Raw genomic sequence first — 24,590 nt, 5'->3', positions numbered from 1 at the left:
TGTACTGTAGTCCTGTGCTAATGCAGTACAAAACAACTTCCAATTAACTACAATCAAAACTAGGTAAAGTCTAATAAGATAGGACACTATACTAATACACTAGCATATATCCCACCAAACTCCTCTGTTACAAAGAACTATACAATTCCAAATAACAATTAGCAAGAATTTCAAATGCTGTAAAAACCAGGTTGGTTAAGGAACAACATTATTTTTCACTGAGATAAAGTTTAAAAACAAAATCAGATTCAGGTGAAACCTTTTCACAGAATTGTGACAAATATCTACTTCACTACGTGTAAGAAAAATTAACAACACGTAGAAAACAGTAAGAAGCCATACCCAATTCCCAAGGTAAGTGTCTGACAGAAATTTCAAAGATGTAGTTTTTTTTCCTGTCTCAGTTAGTGACCTTCTGGATACCTTTAGCCAGGTCAGTTGATGTCCCTGTCTAAGCTTTAGTATCTATGAAAAGAGACTAACTGACCTTGTTCATAAAGTATTTCAAATTCTGTAGGTGAAAAAAGAGTTATTTTCTAATTGGGTGTCAGTATTCAGAGCCTATAATAATTTGTGACAGGGCAGAAGCAGCATAAAAGTGATGAATACGTATTTTATTCTCCCTTAAAACACATTTGTCCTCAGGCTGTCCATAACTAAGTACCTCAGAAAGCTAAGGTTTTCACACAATGACAGTACTCCTCTTACTACTCTCATCACAACATCCTGAAAGCCAACTTCCTTTTCGAAGGCTTACATTCTTACTAGTTCAAAATTTACTGGTTTTGAATACTAGCGCTGGTGCACATAAAAACTACCAAGGTCAGCCTTTTCCTGATTTTAATTTTATTTTTTGGCAACCCAGTGTTCATAAGGCAGCTTTGTTTAATTATAAAGTTTCTATGATGGGAATATCCAGAAAGAATTAAGAAGCTCTTCAGAAACACAAATACTATTGAAAGTCATTTAAGACATTTTATGGAAAAAAACCAGCCCAAACAGGAACAACAACCCACTTAAATTCTGAAATATCCATCAAGATCATTAAGAAGATATTCACAAAACAGGAACTCAGAAACTCACCTTCTCAGTGCACTGACTTTCAACACTGATTGTAACATTAAATAGAAACTTGCATTACCAGTACCTTGAGCAGGAGGACTTCACGTAGAGCTGATCTGATCCCACGGTTTACATGATTCAGTAATGACTGAAAACAGGGGTGTGGAAAGAGTCTGCCACACACAAACCCAAATTTATCCCTCATTGGTATTCAAAGCAAAATATTTGCACAGCAAGAGTCAGGAACTGTACTTAGGGAAGATTATACTGAATGAAACTAACTTCTTAAGTGAAAATGTTTTGAGCTGGCTGCACACTTCTAACAACCATTAACATGAAAGAGGATCCGAAAAATCACCAGGAAGAAAAACTCCTTATATAAGACCCCATTTAACAAGACCCATCTGTACTGACTTCTTCAGTAAGATGGTTATCACTCATTTTAAAGTTAGACTTTTACACAGACATTTTTCACATCAACGGTTTTGTAAGTAGAGAATGTTTTGTCTCAGTATTTTTAAATTTTTTTTTTACAAGATTCACTGACCTATCTTCTCTTTTATCTATCATGCTATGTTGCTGCAGGGTTGTGGCAATATCATGTGGACACATTCCAGTAGCTCGGCTCATTCCTTTGATGCTGATTTGTTTTTCATGGTGGCAGTTCAGGTATTCCAATATGACACTTTTCCAATAAGCCAAGTATGAGAGACGACCCAGATCAGACAATGGCTTTTCAGGGGATCCTGCTTGACCCTCTCTTCTAGAAAGTAAATAGCCTAGAAGAAAAATCAACAGGACACTTTATGGAGATAACAAAAGTGAGGAATTTTAACTAGCCCTTAAGAAAGTTGGAATTAATATAAAGATCATCAGCATGACTGACTGAACTACTGGAAACTCTTGCAATTAAGGAAATCCTATCCATAAAAGAGATGACTTTTCATCGTTACAGTGACATAGGAAAAGATCAAATCCTTGTGAGAGACTCAGCTCTTACGTTATGAGAATCAAACATGAACCAAAATCCCTCTTCTAATCACAAGGCAAGGAGGAGAGAAAAAGCCAACACGTTTCAGAACAGGTCCCATCATACGTGTTCTCATTTAGAGCTACAACTGTCTGGCCTTTTTAGAAACTTTTACACGTGAGTTACCTCATTGAAGCCAAGAATTTTCAGAAGAATCTCAAGAGGAAGTATCACGGGTAATATCAGTTAAGTCATTTTTCTTCAAGAAGCCCCAAGTGACATAAGTTTTTGATTAAACAGTTAGTAGTTGTATTTCAGAGGTAACGTATAATTCACAAGATGAATTACTTGGAGAATTAGTTAGGAGAAATAATTAAAAAATAATCTCCCTTAATTCACTTTTAAGAACATTCACATAATTCCTGCTTGCAGTCTTCAAGACATTAACCAATCCACTATTATACAATATACCCCCTTCAGTTTATATTCTATATATGTTGTAAGTAATTTTTAACTCTTCAGCTTCAAGAGGATTTTACAATTTGAAGTAGAACACACCTTCTTGGAGATAACAGAAGATGCCATCAGCAAAACTAATTCACGATAGAGAAAAAAAATAACTAATAAAATGTGTCCTTACATAGTAAATCATCCCTCCATGATACATATTCTACACCATGCCTTTATAAACACTACCAAAACATGGGCCTTATACACCAGGCTTACAAAATGCTTACCCCACCGTAAGCACAGGCATTATATTTATGGAATTATGTTACTCAGCATCATTTGGAATCCACCAACATATACAGTTCTTGTGCCTTCCAATTAATACTTCTTTTCCCCTCAAGTTTTTTACTCCTTTTATTTTTCAAAGCTTGCTTTAAAACAAATCTAGTACAGTGATGTCATATTTGCTAAACAAATCCTCATAACCTCTTCACAGAGTTTCACCTAATCAAGTTAGCCACAAATTAAAGATATATGATTAACATCCAGGTTTAAGGGAAGCAGTGACTGTTTCCTTATTTTGCTGTATGGTCTACCATATGCAAACCGTATACACACAGAGCTTTTTTTCTTAGATCAAAACATGAAAAACACACAAATATATCTCTAAATTTATTCAGCTTGAAACACTGGTCTTCCCTTTCTCAAATGCAATACAAAAGGTCCACAACAGAGTTCAGAAGACACATATGCACAGGTAATCATAGTCTAACCTCCAGTTTGCATAAAAAAATTTATACAGAAAAGCAGACATCCAACTACTTTTCAAGTGATCGCTAACAACAGAGATACTGAAGTAAGTAGTGCACTTTTTATACGTATTAGCATGATTGATGATAAAATGCTAGAGCTTCAGCAGGAATACCATCCCACATCTGCCTACCTCTGCACAGCCACATAAAGCCTGCCTACATTTGCATGGTACCACTGGAAACTCAACAAGTAAAATATTCTGTTCTACAGAAGAAACAATATCATAAAACTTAAGAAAATTAAGGTGTTTTAACATTTGAAGTTGCAGCATATGCATATTAAACTATTTTATAAGTAGATGATACATCTTCATACATCCTGGTACTACATGCAACTACTGTTGACGGGAAACACCAAACTTCACATTCGAAACCACAATGCATTCTGAATAGTTTGAAGGTAAAGAATTGTTGCTTTAATTTCAACTGCACAAAAGCAGACCTATAGCATATAGCATATCTTGCATAATTTTTGACAAAGCTTCACTTGTATCAAGGAAGAATTCTGGATCAGCTTGTTTGTAACATACAAAGACAAGTTTTATACTGAGACATCACTGCCTATAGAAATTCATGCAAAACTGAGGCAGTAGAAGTAGTGATAGAAGTCTCAACACAGGAACAGAGAGGGAGAATAACATAGATTTTTTTAAAATAAATCCATGAGAACTTAGTTGCTTCAAGTGACTTTACAGTTTACCCTACCAACTTCACATTCAAGAAATCTTGGGCACTAACAGAAAGTGTTTGTGCGGTGTTTGCAAGACCTAGATCTCATTTTTGTGTTTCACTATACTTTAATGTTACTTTGACAAAAACTCTTCCCTCTTCCTCCACAGTCATTTTCCTCACAGATAACAGGGCTGTGCCTATATTTTCTTGGTAATCATATGAAACCACTATCAAGAGTTTGGAATCATTAGTTAGGCAACCACAAGTAGCTTTAGAGTTTTAATAGTATATCCTGGCTCATTGTATCTTTCCTGTATTTGGGGATTTACAAACTAGTTCTTAGTGGTCGTTTTCACTCTACATTAAGGCAGTGAAACTTCACATTCATGGCAGTAACATCTGTCAGTATTCTTCTCCTACCATTATAAAATTTAACCTATGCTTTTTCAAGATACTCATATTATACAATAATACAAATCAGAGGTAACAGTGTTGATTACATGTAGCAAACACTGAATGGAAAATCTCTTAACAGATTCTGCAATTTGAATGACACCTATTAAATTAAACTTACCAAGAGACACCAAGTAATTGATCTAAGTTGCAGGTAAAAAAAAACACTGATCTTGGTAGCTCATGTAAATATCCTGAAGCATCTGAAATAAGCACAATACGCCCCTGTTAAACAGATACCCCCAGTCTCACTGTGTCTACCTAATCTTAAGAATGGATAGCCTCAAAGTGGTAACCTGAAAGAACTTTTTTAAACTATAATCCCTGATATCAGACTATGAGCAACAGCAACGCTCACAGGACAAAACAGAGCTCTCCATTCACCCCCAAGTGTAAACAAGTCAGACTGTATGCTACACAAAAAAGAAAACCACAACAAAATATAAGACCTAATCTAGAACCAATAGTTGTCTATCTCAGCTTCCGGGCATATGAATGATAGTATCACAAAATCCAACAGCCGAAATACCAAAAATGATTTTTATTTCTTGCTTTATCTCCAACCTTCATAATGAAGCAACACAGCACATGCAATTTACAGCCTTCCATTTTTGTCATGCAAACCTCCCCAGAAACACTAAGGTTTTATTTTATTCAAGATTTAAAACAATTAGAAGAAATGCAACCTGAAAAAGGGAAAGTTATTATAATATACGTAAATTTTATGCCTTCAACACAAATTCAGAAGATAATTAGGCATTAAAACATACATTTAAAGAAACTGACTTGTAATTCTCTTGTACTTTCAATCTACAGCATTCCTAGTAACTCCACTGAAATAGCTACAGCAGAGTCCACAACACACTTACGTGAAAACAATAACTTTAATACATCTTTGTCAGTCTCCAGAAACTTTTTTAGTGAACTGCTGATTTTGTTATGCTTGGTTCTGTATCGTCAAACAAATTAAACAGCATGAGATCAGAGGTCCAGCTTAACAGTACCCTGTTCTGACAGTGGCCAACAGAAAAATGGAAGGGACAGACTAAAACTAGCAACCACCACATGCAACTCACATGCAAACAGAATTAATCTGGCTCCATGCAAACAACCAGGTGAGGATAACGTCCACACTTTTTGGCATTTTCTAAGAACTTGGTAAGATTTGTTAAGTATCACTTCCCTTTGCAAGCAGCGCAGAGTCCACCTTCCTCCTCCGTTCACTGCATTTACCATGTGTTCCCTTGTAGGAGTCTTTATTGTCATGTCTGCTGATGTGAGGTGAACAGACTTGTACCTCATTACCTCTCTCCTGAAAATCTTCTAAAAATCAGGATCATATCAGCCCCCTTTCACTCCTGTGCCATGAAAGCAGTTTTATGCATTTCCAAGTTACAAACTGCCATGAGCAGCTATTTCATTAAGTCTCATATCCCCAAATCCTCAAGACATATTCTTCTTTCCCTACCATACACTCTTCTCAACATCACTACCTCAGCTTTATAATATTAAGCATAAATCACAACACAGTTTTAAATTTAGCTTGAGACAGCTGAATTGAATTTTATTATCTATTGAAGAAACAGACTTGTCCCTTTGCTTTCAACACTGTAGCAAAGACAGCCCTCAAAGGTGTCAGATGATAGAAATGTGGACTACACAGAGGCCAGTGAAATACAAAGCAGCAGCAAACAAAGACATTAAATAACATACTGAGAGAGACCAAGTGAAGCATTAGGCTTTCAGTAAGCTAAGGAATTAACCTTGATGCAAACAAAAAAAACCCCAAAAAACCCCACCAATTTTTGACCTGGATGTAGGTGTTTCAATTACACTTTTTTGTGTTCACACAAGACAGCAGGGTCACACTGTGGCTCAAACTGCGGTGTGCATATTGCACAGGATTAAATGAAGACTTCATTTGTGGTTTCCTATTCACCTGAGAAGCTAGAGAACTTAGGTAATATGAAAGTTTGAACAAGTATTTTTGATGCAATTATATTTACTATTTTTATTTTACAACAACTTTATACCCTAGAACAGTCTTAGAAATGCTGTATTTTATATTAACTACAAAGGTTACTTTGTTTAGCTTCAGAGTAAGCAATAGTCAGTCAGTTAGCATCCACACTTTGGAAAATAAATAATTGTAGCTGAGTATGTTCTAAGAAGGTGAAATGGAGGGTTATATTTGGCTTATAAGTAAGTGTATCACTCCTCTTTTATGAAAGGATCACAACATTTCTTGCCTTCTCCAATGGTCAATACAATTGTACTGAATTTTACTGAAAATTCCCTACAGCCAGAATATAATCCATCCAGAGCATCCTGAGGCAACTTCAACACAATCTTCTCCAGAAGAGGCCACCAGCTGAAACTCCAGTATAATTTCCTGTGTTCTATTATCCATGTGCTCCCTTAAGGGAGTATCTGACATAGCAACCTCACCACAAACAATAGTGCCAGAGGCAATGGACACTGATCTAACACAGTTCCTCCTCTCCTTGAACTTCATTGCTTACAGACAGGCAGGTTCTTTGAGAACAGGCCACAAAGACAGGCACTTCACTCTTTTGAGAACATCGTGTATGATGTTAAACTGTTGTTTTAAAACCTCAGTGCATTACACTGCAATGAATTGCACTGTCTTCAGCAGAAACAGAATCAGCAAAAAAGTACCTAAAGGGAAAACAGTACTGAATCTCACTCTGTAACTGGACAAGTACTTAGAAATTGCAGTTCCTTTCTCCTACGCTACTAGCAACAAATCTATGTATTTGTTTTCCACTTATGGAAGCTAAAAACTAAAACAAACAGTCTTCAAAGTGGACCCTGAGGGTAGGGATTAATGAGTCCTACTTTTCAGCTAGGACAGATTTTTCTGTCTGCTACAAAAATCTGGAAATAATAGTTTACACAGAAAATTTGAAAAGAAATTCATCTGAGAGTCTATGATCAAGGAAACAGTTTTATGTATCTTATGTATCAATCACATAACACACTGGAGACAAAACACAGTTCTGATCTTATGTAAGAAGTCATGTTCCAATATCACTTTCTCGGAAATCAATAACAATCTCTTTGAATAAGAAAGTTAAAACACTAATAAATAAAGTCTTTTATATTCTAGTAATCAAGACAGAACTTACTTTACAGAAAAAAAAAACCAAAAAGAAAAATATCTTTAAACTATGATGTGCCCTACCAGAGTATTCCGGAGTCCTTACTTTGGATTATCCTACCTGTTCTAGAGAACAACTTTCCACTCAAATTTTTTTAATTCAAACTTGTATCTTCACTTTTCTTAAAATCATCTACAGATTAGATTAGCTTTTACTTTTCAAAAAAAGCTGTGACCAAATGCAGTCTTTCTTTCAAAAACAGAATCACATTGATGGTAGTTTAATGCAAGAAAAGGAGATATTTGCTTCACTGCAAATACTCATTCCTGAGAAATGTTTACATCCTGTTTCATACTTACACATTCACAGAATTACTAACAAACATAACATACCTAGCTCTTTAATAGGAGCAACTCTTACAGAAACAAGAACAACACAGAAAATGCAACATAGCAGAGGTCCCTAGGTGAGAATAGCTTCTGAGTCTTTCAGAAGTAACCCTGTCACTGGCTAGCAACCTACTACTGGTCTTTGAACAAGAGAGCACTTAGTCTAAAAAGCACAAAAAGAAGTTGTCTTGATAAAACCCTCCTGTATTTGCTATCATCTTAAATGTGTCCTAGTAAAATCACATGATCATCATCGTGTACCTTGTTTCAAAGAGAAAAATTTCTATTTTTCTGTACTGGGAATCTTTATTTCATTTACATGGAAGAAAATGGCTCTTCCTTTCCTAAAGTACAAAAGATCAAAATTTACGAGAAGTATCATTGCAAAATCATTATTTTATTGCTTATGTATTAAAATACCCACAACACAAACACTATATTGTCACATTTGAATAATTTTCCAACCATATTTAAACACAGAAAGTCAGGTGATATGTTTGTAATAGGTAATGACTGAGAATCAGGGTGGGGAATAAACCATATGACGAAGGAAATTCAAGTCTATTAACCTTGGCTTCCAACATTAAGTCTCTTTTATCACTGTAATTTGCCTCATAGCAAAACACAAAAGCAAACTTAAATGGTTCCAAACTTGCTCAAGCTTTGCCTGCACAGAAAGGCTATTTTAAAATCAGGTTTCAAATCACAAACAGGAATGACATGGCTTAGAACAAGCGTCAGGTTCTCAGTTCTCACAGCCATGAAACAGCTACTGAGCTGCTACAATATACAGCAAGTCATAATAAAATAAACTGTCACCAGCTCCCCTTTGCCTATGAGACGTGTCATCTGTATGTGCTGGTATTCAGCAGCCAAGCTGTAAACGGCTTAACTGCCTGAGAATCAAGGACAATACAGACAACAAAGACAGAATGTACCATTCTAAGGGACATGCTTCCTCTCCAGCCATGCACTAAAGCCACTGCTATCAGTTTGATTTGAACAGCTACACAGTATTGGGGTCAACGCACAACTAAACTCCATTTTATCTTTCTGGACATGTTCAGCTATACTAACAACAGTAATACATCACTGATCCTATAAACAGGCTTGAAGAAAGCTGCCCGTGTTAAGTACCACATTATCAAGTCCAGTTCAAAATGCACCTATGCAAGACAGCACTTAAACAACAGCCTAATGACAGCACTTTACTTCCAAACTTCCTGAAGTTTACTTCCAAAATAAGTTCTCCTATTATAAGCTAATCTAATGCTAATGACAGAATTTTCAGAAGACAGCATATATGGAAATATCTGTAGACAGAATTCATAGACTCAGATGCACCTCAGCATTTTAGATGACTTATACCAAGTCATATACTCTGTAATCTTTGTAATATCGTGATGATACGGATCCATTTATTTCACTCATTGATGTAGTTGTCCACTCTTCTTGACTTTCTTGAAGATGCTTGTAACATTTGCCACCCTTCAGTTACTGAGGACGTTCCTCAATTGCACTGACTTCTTAAAGATTATAGGCAGAAGTCTTGCAGTCATGTCAGCCAGTTCTCTTGGGTGAATCTCACCATTTTCCCCAAGTACCCTATAACTTGATCTTCCTCTAGCAAAGATGGCATCTCACTCTGCTCCATAAATTCTGTCACACCTGAGAACTGGCCCCGTCAGCAAAAGTCAGGGCAAAGAAAGTAGAGTACCTCAGATCACTTCTGAGATCACACCCCCATGTTGTCACATGCTTATTCCATTGATCAGCAGAGCCATGTTCTGCTTACTCTTCCTGTGGCTGTCCATATATTCTTCAGAGCTCTTCTATTGCTTTACACATCCCTCAGTTTCAACTCCAACCAAGCTTCAGTTTAACACTGCTGCACATGTAAGTAATACCAGTGCCTTTTGCAGACTCCTTCTGCTCAACTCAGGAACTCTCCCTGTGGCCTAGCAGGCTTACTGCAATGCCTGCTATTTTCATGACTATTAGAATGAGTCATTTTTGCAGTCTGAGGAAACTGCCTACAGAGATCAACACGTCCTGTGTTCCTTTGCTCTTCACAGCAAACCTCTTTGAGGACACCACTTAGCAGTTCTCTAAACAAAGTAAAATTCTGGGCCTTAGTCAGCTAGTTGCCCTTATCATTTCTCTCAGGATCTGAAACCCTACTATCTCCCAGCCACTACAGCCTGGGCTGCCAAATGCAAAGCACTTGCCCTAGCTGGTCCTTCGAAAATCTGTGTTTAAATACTGTCCCAAATATCCTGCTGTGCTGCCCCTGCAGAACTGTTTCAAGTAGTCCCTGGGAACAAAGGCCTTCCACTAGCAGATGTCACTCAGTTGCTTGGAAGGTTCAACCTCTCCCCTTTTTTGATCAGGCTATCTGTAACAAATGCCACCCACAGTATTAATGGTTGCTGCCCTAACCTCTGATTCTGAGGCACAGAGACTTGACAGGCCTATGACCCATTCCATAGCAGAGAACTCTGCTTCCAAGTTATTCCTTTGTGTAGAGCACAAACTCCTCTCCTTGGCTTCCCTGCCTGTCCCTGAAGAGACCGTTATCCATCTATTGCAGCAGTCACTCTTCTGAGCTACCCATTGGGTTTCTGTAGTCCCAATGAGGTTATAAGCTCAATGACAAAGTATAGTCTTCCAATTCCTCCCTTTTGTCTGCAGGACATGAGAAATTGGAATAATGTAATCTCAAATGCAATGCAAGAGGGCCCCCTTCCCCTGCCCACTCCAATCACATTGTCTCCTACAAACCCCACTCTTCAAGAAGGCCATGATCTGGATGGCTACTTATTTCCCTAGAAAATCTGTCTAAATTAGTTTCTGATGTGCCATCCAACTGATGCCTGTGAAACATCACCCTCATGGTTGTGTTAACTCCAAACAGCCCTCTGGACCCTCAGAGCAGCCAACTCTGGGCCAACTGTTCCATTAAACTGCAAGGTTTGCATGTCTTTGTCATTAATGATATTCACCTCTTTGTTACATAGTTCAATCACCTTCTGAGCTCAGGATCCATACCCATGCTTCATCCTTCTATGCTGTGCTCCAAAATGCACAAAATGAATTTGTTGTATTTTCTCCTTAACCACTATCATACAGCTCTAAAATGCAGCATCTTGTTCCATTTCTGGCTATTTAGTCTAAATATTGCTCAGTACGTGAAACTATTACAATTATTCTATCATATTTTACAATGTACTGAGTTTACAGCAAAGGTCACTGCATTTGTATGTTTTTCTGTTGTTACAAAGAAGTGAAAAAACCCACAAAGTATGGGTCTCTCCATAAAGTGTTAAGATAGATACTTATAAGGAACTTCACCAAGAGGCAAATACATACTCCTATTATTTAGGATTCATCTTGGAGAGCACTTCTATTAACTTGTATCCAGACAAAGGCTGGGGAGGATTCAATACATCTGTGCTTTTACATTAATATTCTAGATGCATTTCTGTCCATTTTAAGCAGTATTTTTCTATCAGAAAGTATTACATGTAGCATGAATATGCCCTCTAAACTATATATACTCACAGCTCTTTAAATACCAGATGACTCTCAGGTATTTCAAGCAATCATTGGGTCTAGAGCAATTACATAATAAACAGGGACATTTGGACCTCAAAAGCATGATGCACCTCTGCATCAGCTATGTGAATTAACTGCATTACAAATTACAGGAACAATACCTGTAATTAAGCATTTGGATCATATTGGTTATTAACATCATTATGTTATGGACTTAAGCAGTCAGCAATCAAGTCCACTGATCTAGTCTATCTGCCAGTGAAGCCAGATCAAAAACATCATTACTGATAAGAGCTGCTGGAGAGTAACAAAGGGGTAGGAACAGTGTACTGAAGTCATGAAAATGGGAGTCAAATAGGAGCAGGTTTGTTTGGATCATAAGAACAGATTTTAGTCTACTGACCCTTCCAGAATTTTAGACTGAATGTAGCCTTCATAGCAGAAGTCCACTTGGAACTACACTATACTACATCCATAAAATGAGAAAGTAACACTACACTAGCATTCTGGACTTCAGTCTGATTTATAAGGGTAATAGCTTTTTGCTGTGCACTGTGTAACTTAAACCTATCAATCTCAGGTTCACACTTATGCATGCACATCACAATCACACATATCAACATTTACATACACTTCCATGCATAGCAAAGGTATCCCAACACCATCGAAGTAACTCTTACATGGAAAACAGAATTTTATAAGCTACTTATGAAGGCTTTCCAGATATACACTTTAAAGATGCCAATACACGTGACTTCTGGAAGTCGGAAACAGTTTAAAATCTACTTCTGAGACCCCTAGTCCCAAAGCAGAGCCTAAGCAATAGCTTGTGCTCAAAATATAGCCCTTATATAATCAGCACTGTTCAGTTCCTATATATATATTGTTAATATTTGTGTCAGAAGAAAACATATTCATGAGAATCTATCCAGAACAAAAGAAGCAACCAGTGAACTATCACACTTGGTATGTTCTGAATTCTTCTCCATCTCTTTAAAGGCCATCCCCCACAAACTAATTACCAAACTCAGACAGATGGAATCAAGCACTTTTCCACTAAACTGTTTTGTTTGAAACAAATCCAAGTAAAATAAGTTCCTTAATATGGAAAGGAAGAACTTTTAAGTTTTCATGCAACATTCTGTATCAAACCAAATATCTGAAAGAACAGGAAGTACTAATAACTGTTTTAATAATACATCAGTATCCCAAGTGAAAATTTACCTCAAACCAAGTTATTCTAAGAGATAATGTTTTTTGACTTACAAAACATCATGTCCTTTGTTTTGATATTATATGAACAAGTTGTGAAGACAGGTTCAAAAGGGTAGTCAGAAATATCAAAGCAGCTGAGTATTCAGAAAGGACAGCTCAATACAGTCAGGTCAGCTCAACACTGCAAGTTCAGAGGTATGACCAGGAGTGGAAGGCAGAAATAGGAAAGGTGAAAGTGTGCACTTCTTAAGACTTACAATTCCTAAAACTGTAATTCATGTTACCATTTTTTCCATAACTATTCTGTGTGCCTCTGAAGTGTTCCTATCTATGTCAATGGGAGGAAGGTCAAAGATAGAGGACCTTAAATAGGTGCTAGTACCCTCTTTGAAAGTACTTTTGAGACAGCTTCAAAGGACCCTGATCCCAAGATCCACAAAAACACTATTAAAAAAAAAAAAAAAGACTAGCTGTAACTTGAGATGCTCAGATCAGTGAACAACCTGCTACATTCCCTTTTCTTTGTCTGAGTAAAGAAAAGCTTTCTTCACAATGAACAGAGTAAGCCAAAGATTCTCTCATTATTGTTACAAGAAATAATGTAAGCTATCATTCCTCTCCACATCCTCAAGTAAACCCAACACAGGAGGCCCAAAACCTTTAGCTTCTTTATAGAAAGCTTCACAGAAGAGGTTAGAGCTAAACAAATTCCCTTCATGAAGGGAAGGAAAGGTAAAGATGACTGCATTACAGTCAGACCTACAAAAGGTACCCTTTGAGTGAATTAATTGGCTAACACTTATTTTACCTGTGCCAGTTGCCACTAAACCCCTTGAGTGGAGGTTCTGTGTATGAAGTGGACTACTTATAAGCAGAGTGAAAGCATAAGCAAGAGAAAAGGAACTGAAGTACCCTTAAAAGCAGGACTTATGTGCAGAGGGCATCAGTCTTGAATACCAATTGGATGAATCAATTTGTTGATAGGTTAAGTAGTTTAGAAGATCATTAAAAAGGCTGGATTGTTCTTGATTTTATAAGCAATGTTTTAAGTTATTATTTAAAGTTACATTTTTTAAATTATTCAATAAATGACACTGAGTAGTAAATTGTTTATTCAATTATAACTGTTGAATGAATTTCCTTGAAGAACTGCCATTACCCTCTGGTGTTACATGTTGACAGCACATGCATACTGTGTCAAAAATATATCTATTGTGCTCATTAGACAATACTAACTGCTTGCCTTCTTATAGGCTCTATGTACCTCTACAACACTCAACTGACAACACAGGAATATGGACCTAAGAGGCTATGCCTAATATAACAATGTGCCCAGAATCTTTACATGGCACTGAGGCCAACCAGCACAGACAGATGGCATCCATACCACTAAGCTCTGACTCTCAGCTGGAGTGTTAACCTGGCTGTTAACATAATTCTCCCAGATTCATGGCTTAGGAAAACTATTATCACATTTGGAAAGTGACAGGTGCCCTGGACCAAAACTGTATCAGCGATGGTTTTAACAGTTTTAGAGTAGATAATGAAGTTCCAGAGCCCAAGAGCTTTTCCTATCATTATTTTATTCCTACCTACAATGGATAGCCTAGTAGTATTAAACAGCATGAACAAAAGAGAAACGGGGAGTTGAGTGCTGAGAAGTCAAAAGGCACACTTAGGACATCACTGCAAGTATTGTGTTTGCTCAGGTAAGTGGCCATGACACGCATACTCCTTAAGACACTACAGAAGATATAAGCTGCATTTGTCTTATGTGAGCAGCAAAATGTCATTGCTATTCATTTGCTCTACTAAAGCATGCTGTATAACAAAAAATTAACCAAGTAAGATTCAGAAAAAGAGTCACAACAACAGGTGAAGGAGGTTATTAGGGAATTTGATGGCAGTATCTGGTTAGTTAGCAGATACAGAAACTGCATGATAAGAAAGTGCACATTACCTGCTAAGCACTGAACACAAACTAACCTATTACAGCACACTTGAAAAAGCTAAGCCTAAGACACAGTAATCTGCTAAATATCTACTGTTACTCTTATTAGAAGTAAACAAGGAAAAAAATACAATTCCCTTAAAAGAAGGTAGAACTGACTGATAAAAATGCTGGCTCTGAAAACAAGACATGCCTCAAGAAGACCACAAGGTGTCCCGCTGTGCCTCAACAACAGGGTGACAGGGACTGCCTTCTGCAACTTGTGCACTGTGGTTGGAACACTTGCTGGTGAAGAGGCTGAAGCAAGGAAGTCTTGAGTACCTCAGTCTTTTCCATATCCTGGGTAATCAGGTCTCACATTTCCTTCCAGACAGGGCTCACATCTTCCCTATTCTTCCTCTTATCATTGATGTATCTATAGAAGATTTTGTTACCCTTGACATCTCCAGCCAGATTTAACCCTATCAGGGCTTTAGCTTTCCTAACCTGATCCCTGCTAACTCAGACAATTTGTTTTCCTCCCAAGCTACCTTACCCTCTATAAAAATTCTAATCAATAAAGTTGCAGTAGTTAATTAAAACCTGTTTTCAGTCACCAGTCTTCAGCAGATGGCTTTCCATGTTCACTAATGCTTATGAAGACAGCTTCACCAACAAATACTTGTTATCATTCTTACCGTGTTTAGCCTTGTCTTTTTGTTGTTTTTAATGCTATCTGGAATAAAGATGTTCTTCAGTTAAAACAGTCTTAACTTCTTCACCTTAAGTGACATCTGCCTTCTTTTGCAGTTCTGATAAATGTACAGTGTCTTGAAGCTATATAAAAGTGATGCCAAGAAATCCCAAGGGGTTGATTTTCTTGGAATAATCTTAAGTCAACTAAGCTTGATTCAAAATCCATCTTCATTACCCCCTCATCTAAATCTCAGCTTGACAGAATGCTCCTTATTAGTTATTTACGAGAGGCCAAACTCAAGCCTTGAGGTCAGCAACACAATCAATCATCAAGAAAAGAACAGAAAATAAGCAGCAGCAGTCAGGCTCACTCAAATTCACAGCTCTCAGAGACACTTTAAATTCCCTCCTAGAGGGGAGAAAAAAAAAGGCAGGTAATTCAACCTTTCCTTTGGACACAATGCACTTGTAAACACCAACAGAAAATGATGAGGAGATTGACACAGTATTCTGTACTGGGGTACACGAGTCAGTCAGCTGTAAAATACCCCACACCAGAGAATGATTCAATATGGGCCACCACAGTAAATGACACAGACCTGTTTTACACAGATCCTTAATTCTTCAGAAATGTAGTTTGAGAAAATACCTTTCCCATAAAGCCTATTAAAAAAAAAAAAAATCCTGTTCCTCTCTACTCCTAGTCTCACATTCTCACCTTCAGTTGTTTGCCACTCCCTCAGCAGTAACAAAACAGTCCTTGTAATGTGAGAAACTGTAATGTGAGAAAGGGAATGCTGAAACGCTCTTAGTTAGAATAAATTTTATCTTACCCCTCCCCCCCATTCTGTTTAAAGGCCACAGCAAAGCATGACTGTAAACAACTGTTTTAAAAAGTGTATTTATTCCTAGGTGGTATTTCTGTTATATTTCAATATTTGTTAGAGCAAACTGTAAAACATCTCAACATCAGATTTTGGAAAATAACAGTGTAAGAGGTGTTTACAGAAAGAGTTCATCACTCCACAGACATCCTAATTTTTCAAATGCTATTTATACTTCATATCCATAATTGATTAAAGTTATGAGATATCTAAAAATTTCCTATGATTCTCTTATAGTAGGTTTTCAAAAATATTACTTTCTGGTCAACACATTACTTCCCATTTCTCATAAGGAGATTTAGACTATCAGTGCTAAATAAACACATACCAAACAAGTAGATCCTACTGCTTACAGCCCACTGCAGCTTAGGCTAGTTCTAAACTGCAAGCAGGTATCAGACAGTGGTTCCCAGTAGTTGCATAACAGTACCAGAACTTACGTGCCATACATGTGAACACACTTCCATCTAATGCATTTCCTTCATTACAGCATCCACCTTGACATTTTTTTCGAGTTTGCTTTGTTTTCCAGAGGTTAATTTATTAACTATTATAAAGAACACAGTTCAAGGTCTATGTCTTGTTTCCATCTGAATAGAGTTTTAAACTAGTTATCCACCCTTGACCTGTTACTGTAAGAGAAGTCTACACAGCTACTTAACACAAAGTAAGGCTACACAGCAAATAAACTGTGTCAGTTCATCACAATGAAGAAGAAAAATACATATTTTCACTACTTCTGCTCTTTCTTGCCCTCATGGTGCTTCTGTTAATGGTTTGTCATTGTTTCCATTTTCAAGTATTCTTTAAAGAAGAAACAACACCATTTCTGTACTGTAATGGCTTTGCTGATTTTCCTCATGCCGGCTTCCTACTAAAAAATTAAAGCCCTCAGTCAAGAAAGTCTGCTACCTTTTCCAAGGCTTTTCCTTTACTGATACACTACTTTCTCAGAGGCACTGTAAAAATCTCAGGCAGCATTTTTACTCTTATTGCACCACTTACTTCCAACACATTTATTGCATTTTTTAAAAGTTACTTATCTTCCAAACAGTCATGACATTTTCTCTAATGCTAGTGTCTTATCAGCAATATGGTGCCCTAAATGAGAGGCCACATGTTAGTCTAGTTTCAAGTTTTGCTCAATTAGATTTTTTTGGATGACTGCACAAACACAATACTTCACAAAAAATCACTGCTTTTCAGGTTTCCACAAAGGAGTAACCTAATTTGCTGTTAAAGCAGGAAACCTAAAAACACTATAGCAAGAACCACAGATAAGCAAGTTATAAAATTGATCTTCTGGCACAGCAACATTTTCAAACCTTCTTGATACACTAAAGTACCACAAAGCCAGTTTGGAAGATGAAACTAGAAAAGATGACTGTCCAAACTGCAACTAGCCATGGAAAGCTCAACCCTCACTCCTGCTGAAGACAATGCAAAAACCCAAGACATAGTAATGCACATGAGCGAGAAAACAAGGCTCAATATTGTCCAAAAGGAATTCTTATTTTCCATCAAAATAACCATTTGTTGATATCAGAAGATAGAGCTTTTCAAGTACTGGAGCCACAGAAGTTGGAAATAACTAGCTGACCCTAGAAGAGCAAATGCTGTTTGAATTGAACATATTCAAAAATAAGCAGTTTTAATTTTGAATTATATCATTTTCTTCAAGTTTAACAGAAACCAAACCTCTTTCACAGAAATACTTATTTTACAGGCTAGACAAGCTCTTTAACAAACTTGTTGGAAGAACAAAATTGCATTAAACACCAAAGGAAAATCTCATACTTTTCAGTCTCCTTAAATTGTGCCTGAAGACTATCCCAGGTTTCATGTAATGCAGTTTTTTCAGCTTGTTTCAGAAGTGTCTCAAAACTGCTGGCAGTAAGAAATAAACACACTGATCCCATTCTCATCAATACAGATGCCTGTGGGACAGACAACTTCTCTGCCTAAAGCAGTCTCTGGACTCAATACACAATGCTTACCACTTCTGTATTACTGTATTACTGAGCACTAAGGAATGAACAGTCTTCCACATTTCCACAGAGGGATGCAGATCTTCTGAAACAAGTGCAAACTGGAAGGAATTCAAGAATGCACTTTACAAAGCTATGCATCCTTTTTTTGTCTATTCACTGCCCCATCACCATCCCTTACTTCTCAAACAAAGTCCATACAGGATCATGGGTATAACAAACACCTTTGAGGACATCTGTACTTACTCCCCACCCACTTTCAGCACAGAATATTTCACTGATTCAGCTTTTGTGCACAAGAGCCCCTAAATGGTTATATGTGGACAAGGGATTGTAGGAATTTGCAGTCAAGAAGACAGGATTAAAACCGAGAGCAAAGAAACAACTTGTAGTTCCAGGTCTTCAATCGATTTCCTCAAAGCTGTACACAGCAAATGAACGCTACACTGATCTTGTTCACAGGCCTTTGCTGAGTCATTTCCTATTGAGAAGCAACACAGACTAATGAATTTTGCAACTAACTGAGCAAGATAGTTGCTCAGATGGTATCTCTCAGATACCATTTTAAAAAGATCAGTAATAGTACTGACATCCTTTATCAATGGCTCTGATGCTCATTCATGAAAAGCATTTAGAAGGAAAGAAATGACTTCTCATCAACAGTTTTCCCCTTACTTATACAGCCAACTTTTCCTTCCTCTCATCCCTTGGAAATTTGCCTTCCCTGGTGCTGTACATGAGTTGTTGCACAAGTGCTGATACTGCTCATACTCTGCTGCTTTTGCAAATCAGGACTTGAAGATTTATTCACCTCTTTGACTTGAACAGGAAAAAAACCAAACACATGGCCAAGAAACAGATACCAGATTTGGGGAAATAAGCAAACAAGGACATTTAACAGAGCCACTAAAACTCCTCAGGTAATACAAATTCTGTTTGTTTCTTTCACTGCCAGACTTAATTGCCCTTCCCTGTCACGGTTTCCTCACAAAAAAATCTGAGCTACACATCCCAGAAGGGAATCTGGGGTTAATTCAAGCTAACGGGAAAAAATCCAGCATTAAAAGTTGCATGCAATAAATGATACAGAAGTTCAAAAAGTCAGCACCAACTTTCCCAAACATTCAGACAAGTGAACCGAAAAAAAACCCCTACACACAAAACAAAGAATGTATGTAGCCCAAATAGTATGCCAGCATCCTTAAAACATGTTTCATCTCTCTAACAAGAATAATAATTTCACAGTGAACAGACAACCAAATGAAAAGAAGGAATTCTGAAGGGGAGTAAGAAACTGCTATAATCAGTTGGACCAGAAACGACCTGAAGATAAATAACAACAGGTTATCAAGGACTTTGCTCCTCAGCATTAAAAGCCTGGTTATAACTATAATGTAAATGAATTGTCAGCATACTGGCCAGCATAGTTGGAAAGGTTTATCCTAATAGTCACATGCATTTCTTTCCCTTCAACTGCTGGCTAGGCCTCCGGCACAGAATTTGCAATGCAGTAAGCAGAAACACAGGACTGTAACAAGATGAGCTCTGTGAAGAAATGTGAATCAAAAGATGACTTTAAACTTACAGAAAACAAATATGAAATACTGCTGTATTCCATTCTAGTAATATTGAACTCCGTGTTAGATATGCCAAATAAAGAAATACTAGTATGTCCTGGCACTGCAGCCTAAGGAACAGAAATAAAAACCACGTGAAGTTTTGCAAGAGCTCAAATCAAGAAAGCAAAGAAAAATGTCTTGTATAGAGAAGTTGATAAAGTTTATAAAAGAAATGGGTCTGCACAGAGACAAGAAGTCACAACACCGTAGCTTCAGTGCTTGCACTGTCAAAACCACAGCAGCAGTGCAGGCTGAACTGACAGAGGACATATAAAGGCTCACCCAAACGAAAATACATGTAATCCTTGAGACAAGAATGGGAGCTGTCTATCACCACAAATGGACTTGAAGTGAAACAAATCCAGAATGGGCTCTTACACAATAAAGCCTGCTTTATGGAGTCTACTTGCCCAAAAATTTTATTTATAACACATACAAAAGATGGGTGCAGAATTCAGTTATTCTCCCTCAGGTACGACCCTGCAATCACGATCCAGTCAACCTCACTGAATACAAGAACAACAAGGAAATGAAAACAAAACAAACAGCCCAAACATAAGAAGTTTGGCAAGAACTTTCCCTCCTGTAAAAGGCAGGAAGGTATAAATACAACAACCAAACTAAGACCTTTATTTATTTTCAGGAAATGCTTTGTATGTTTAAATACACTCAAAATAAAAATTAGGTTCCCTATCCCTATGTGAAACATCAACCATTATAATATTTATTAAAGTATATTCAGTGTAAACAAAGTAAAGACTTCATGTAAACCACTTGGTCTGTAGCATGACAAGTTTCAAGAACATAAAATAGGTTAAACTGATTTTATCTTACAGAGAATTAAGCAAAATGAAGCAGTATCAAGTCTTCATTTTTACAGATTGACAGTTTAGCCGTTTAATAAATATTTATAACAACTTTTTTCAATTTCCAAACAGCCCAACAAACTTCTATAACAGTCAAAATCTCTAACTTCCCTACAATCAAAAAAAAAAAATCTTCTGGTTTTAACAATAACATTGCTATCTAAATGTTGAATGACATACAGAAAACGACAAATGAAATTTTTACTGAAGACAATCAAGACTAGCGAATTCAGGCATTTTACAGCATGCTGGTTTCTCACAAAAGTTAATTTCTTCTTTTTTAAAATCATTTCCCCACAGGTGAGATTACAGATTCCTGAAGAAACAGACAGATAAACCTTTACAGTGGTGTCTACAGAGTAAGAAATAACAGTATTATCAGTTTCAATTTGAAATATAGATACGTTTAAATGTAGTTAACAGAATATAAGTTGAAAAAAAACAACCAAAAATCAATGGTCAGAAAACAAATAGCTATTTGTCTTTTAGCAGACTTTCCCATTCAAGTTACAGCATGACCATATAAGACCCATCTGTGAACATTAAATTAGTTCAAGGCAAAAGAATGCACCACAATCTGAACAAACAAATGCATTTCACTTACCAAAAAGGAAGCAAATTTTTACCACGAACTACATTTACACCAGACTGCTGACAAAGCAGAAGTCATGTCATGGCTTAAGGCTGCGTGCTTTCCAGCCTTTCCATCAAGTGTCTAGATGTACACAAAGTAATGTGAGCAGCCAGCTGCTTGCACACGGTTCTTAAAACCTTCCCTTTTGTGTTTTTTAACTATCATTTTCTGAAAATTACTTGCTCAGTTACATTTTTATTATTGTAGTCTAAAAACTATTCTGGTTACTGTCACGAAAAAAGACAAGTATCAGTGACTGCTTCACAGATTTCAAAATAGAGCAGTTTACAAGCATTACCCACATAACAAATGAAGACTTAACATTCAAAGCATAAAATTTATCTTCCAACAACTTTATGAGAACATGACAGTCTCAATAATGTCACCGGCAAAGAATGTTTTAAACGATGATAAACTTGCTCTGTTCAAGTTTAGAATAATAACTGGAATTTTGTTATATCACATCTTCTCAGGCCAGCTAGAGCAACTTATACACTGGAGACCACAAGTGCACAGAAAGGGTAAAAAGTACAAAGAAGATGGCAGTTAGTCAATTATAACATAAAAAGCAGAAACACAAGTAAAATTCCAAAAAAAGAGTAAGTAAAATTGATTTCAAAGGGTTCTTCTGTATGAAGACAGATTTTGGGCTCAGTGATTCAGATGAAGCTATGGCTGCCACATTTCATGGCACAGTCTAGGAAAACTAGCCTGATAACTTGCCCTTCTCCTTTACACATCTAGGGAGAAACAGCCACAAACAGTTCTCTTACTACCTTTCATGCAATTTGTACCTCACTCACACTACAGAGCCAGATTTTCTCAGTCACCTCTTGGTTCTTTGTTCTGTCGGCAACTGAGACAGTCTGATTCTCAATAAGTTAAGGGAACCTCTGTCCAGAAAACAAAGGGAAAATACTGTGGAAAGGTACCGAAGGACTGATTGTGTGGTCATGAAGTGGGCGCTGTGTTAACTACAGCAGAAGCTAAAAGTGGTCTCTGGACTATGCCCAGTTTTCACAGCTGCAGCCCACACCTGTGATATAAACATGTCTGCAAAGAGGAAAGACTGTAGGAACAGCACCAGGTAAACACCAAGATAGAACACCATTAGGTCCCGTTGTAAGTTAACACATAAAACTTAATGATTCAAACAACTCAATGTGCTTAAAGATTTTTCCAGTAGGATAAGAAAGACAGAACACCTAAATGATGTTCCCAGATTAAGTAGCACATGGTACAGTAACAGAGCACATATCCAAAGAGACACAGTATACTCATATGCAGACCTTCTGTGGAATCCATGGCTTTCATGGCTGTGCCATTGGTTTTGTAAACATAACTATTGCAAATTCAACCAGAATAACGTTTCTTAAGAGTGCTCTTTTTTTTTTTTTTTTTTTGAGAGATACCACATAGTAACAAACAAAGTCAAAGCCTGGAAGTACTTACCAATTGTGCCTACTAAGAGTTCTCCATCTCCTTTTGCAAAAAAGTATTTTAATCCTAAAACAGGGTCAATTTCTACCTAAGTGAGCCTAAAGTTCACTCCACAGTTCCAGAAATATGTGGTACTTGTCACAGCCTTTCCTAAAAGGTTGCAGAAGGTGCACAACAGAACAGCTGCTGTGTTCCACTCCAGTGATGGTTACATTTCAATGGCAGATTAAGTGGTCCAGAAACATCCTTACCTGATTCACAGGGGTATAGTGAAGGCTGTTTCTAAAGCCATACAATGATGAGACACACTAAGTATCTTTATACATTCTAGTGCAGTCATGCTGGGTAGAACACTGCAAGACACAGACCTTGAAAACTCTACAGTTACAAATTATTGTCTTTGTCCTGCTGTTATACTGCAATGTATTATTATTTGCATTTTAATGTTCTTGCATACACCTTCAGGGCAGGAATCCTATTATCTGAACTATCTCTGTTGTCATGTAATTCAACAGTGCTTTAAAAAACATAATAGTGAAAACCACCCACACACAATATACACTAATTCCTTGTCATCCTCCCTCTAAATTACAGTAGAAAGCTGGATTCAGTAATACTGAGGACATACTGAGAAGGTTCCTTAGATAATTTTGTCTGGAGTTCTACTGCACCTTAAAGATTTGGAGAATAACAAACCGGTATCTAAACAAGTGTGCCTGAAGCCTTCTAACAGGTCAGACAACTCAGCAAAACAAAACAGGAAGTACAGCCATGAGCACCTATACTTTTTTTGATAACCATTTTCTCTAAGGAAGTGATGAACACAAAACCCAAAACACACTCCTTCTATGCAGCAATTCTTCAATTAGAACAGTTTTCTAGCTAAAAGAAGATACAAGTTAAAAATATTAGAATGTAGACAATGCCTTAGACTAATACCTTCTTAGCTACAATCACAAATAATTGCCTCCTCTTATACTAATGAGCAAGGCAAAATGGAAGGTAATTTAGACAATTCATTCAGGGTAATAGCTTTGTGAGCTAATATTACTGCCGAGAGATCCATTCTCAATTTCCTTGAGTACAATAACAGAGTAGCACTAAGTTTTTCACTTCAGGGAGCTTTTCTATCCTACGTAAACATAAACAGAAATCCCATTATCTATTGATAAAAACAACAAAGCAAGTTAAATAAAGTTTCACATGTTACGCTTTCTTATAACAGCCGTCAGCTCCTTGGATCACAAGTGTAAATAAAACACTTCACTTACTGAAATCAATGAGAAACCTTCCAAATCCTTGCCTTTGGTATTGGGGCATGATCATTATGCAGGAGACATTGTACTTCTGCTGGCAAAGCTTTTCCTGTGGGAAGGAGAAACAGATCAAGTATGTCAAAGCACTGCTGAAGTGGGCAATTGCCTGCACCTGCCACTGTCCTTGTAACATATCCCAATAAGGTGAACAGATGTATGGGGTCAGTACCAAAGTCAAATAATTCCACCTTAACATTTAATTGTAAGAAGGAAATATTAGAAATATCCTTCAAAATATTTTTTAATTAGTTAACTACTCAGCATCTTAAAAATTAAATACATTGTCTGAACAGCATAATGAAGTTTAAGTAAAGGAGGAAGACAGTAAGAAGAGGGAAATATTTTCATGCTTCACTGACCATTCTGTCAAGGATATAAAAATGGAATGTAATATCCATACACATGGTGAGGTTGTATTTTATACAACTGTTACACTAAGTGCCTGCTGGTTTTCATCTTTACTTTGTCTTCTCTCTCTGAAAGAGTATGTGGTCAGGGCGCAGGGGAGGAACCCCAT

General features: G+C 37.0%; 1 protein-coding gene across 5 annotated transcripts in view; it reads right to left on the bottom strand.

Moving 5' to 3' along the window:
- The window catches only part of KAT6B (lysine acetyltransferase 6B), a 109,106-nt gene that overhangs the window by 9,024 nt on the left and 75,492 nt on the right, over positions 1–24,590 (bottom strand). For all 5 annotated transcript variants that reach the window (XM_027739855.2, XM_027739854.2, XM_027739857.2 and 2 more), the window contains exons 12-13: positions 24,029–24,122; positions 1,610–1,841 (exon numbers count right to left, since the gene is read on the bottom strand). In XM_027739855.2, the coding sequence (XP_027595656.1) occupies positions 1,610–1,841; positions 24,029–24,122 (326 nt within the window). The remainder of the gene's footprint in view (positions 1–1,609; positions 1,842–24,028; positions 24,123–24,590) is intronic.

The sequence above is a fragment of the Pipra filicauda genome, unplaced genomic scaffold, assembly GCF_003945595.2.
Source record: "Pipra filicauda isolate LSUMZ 115617 unplaced genomic scaffold, ASM394559v2 scaffold15_size4787011_pilon, whole genome shotgun sequence".
NCBI lineage: Eukaryota > Metazoa > Chordata > Aves > Passeriformes > Pipridae > Pipra > Pipra filicauda.
This window is presented reverse-complemented; position numbering and strand designations above follow the sequence as displayed.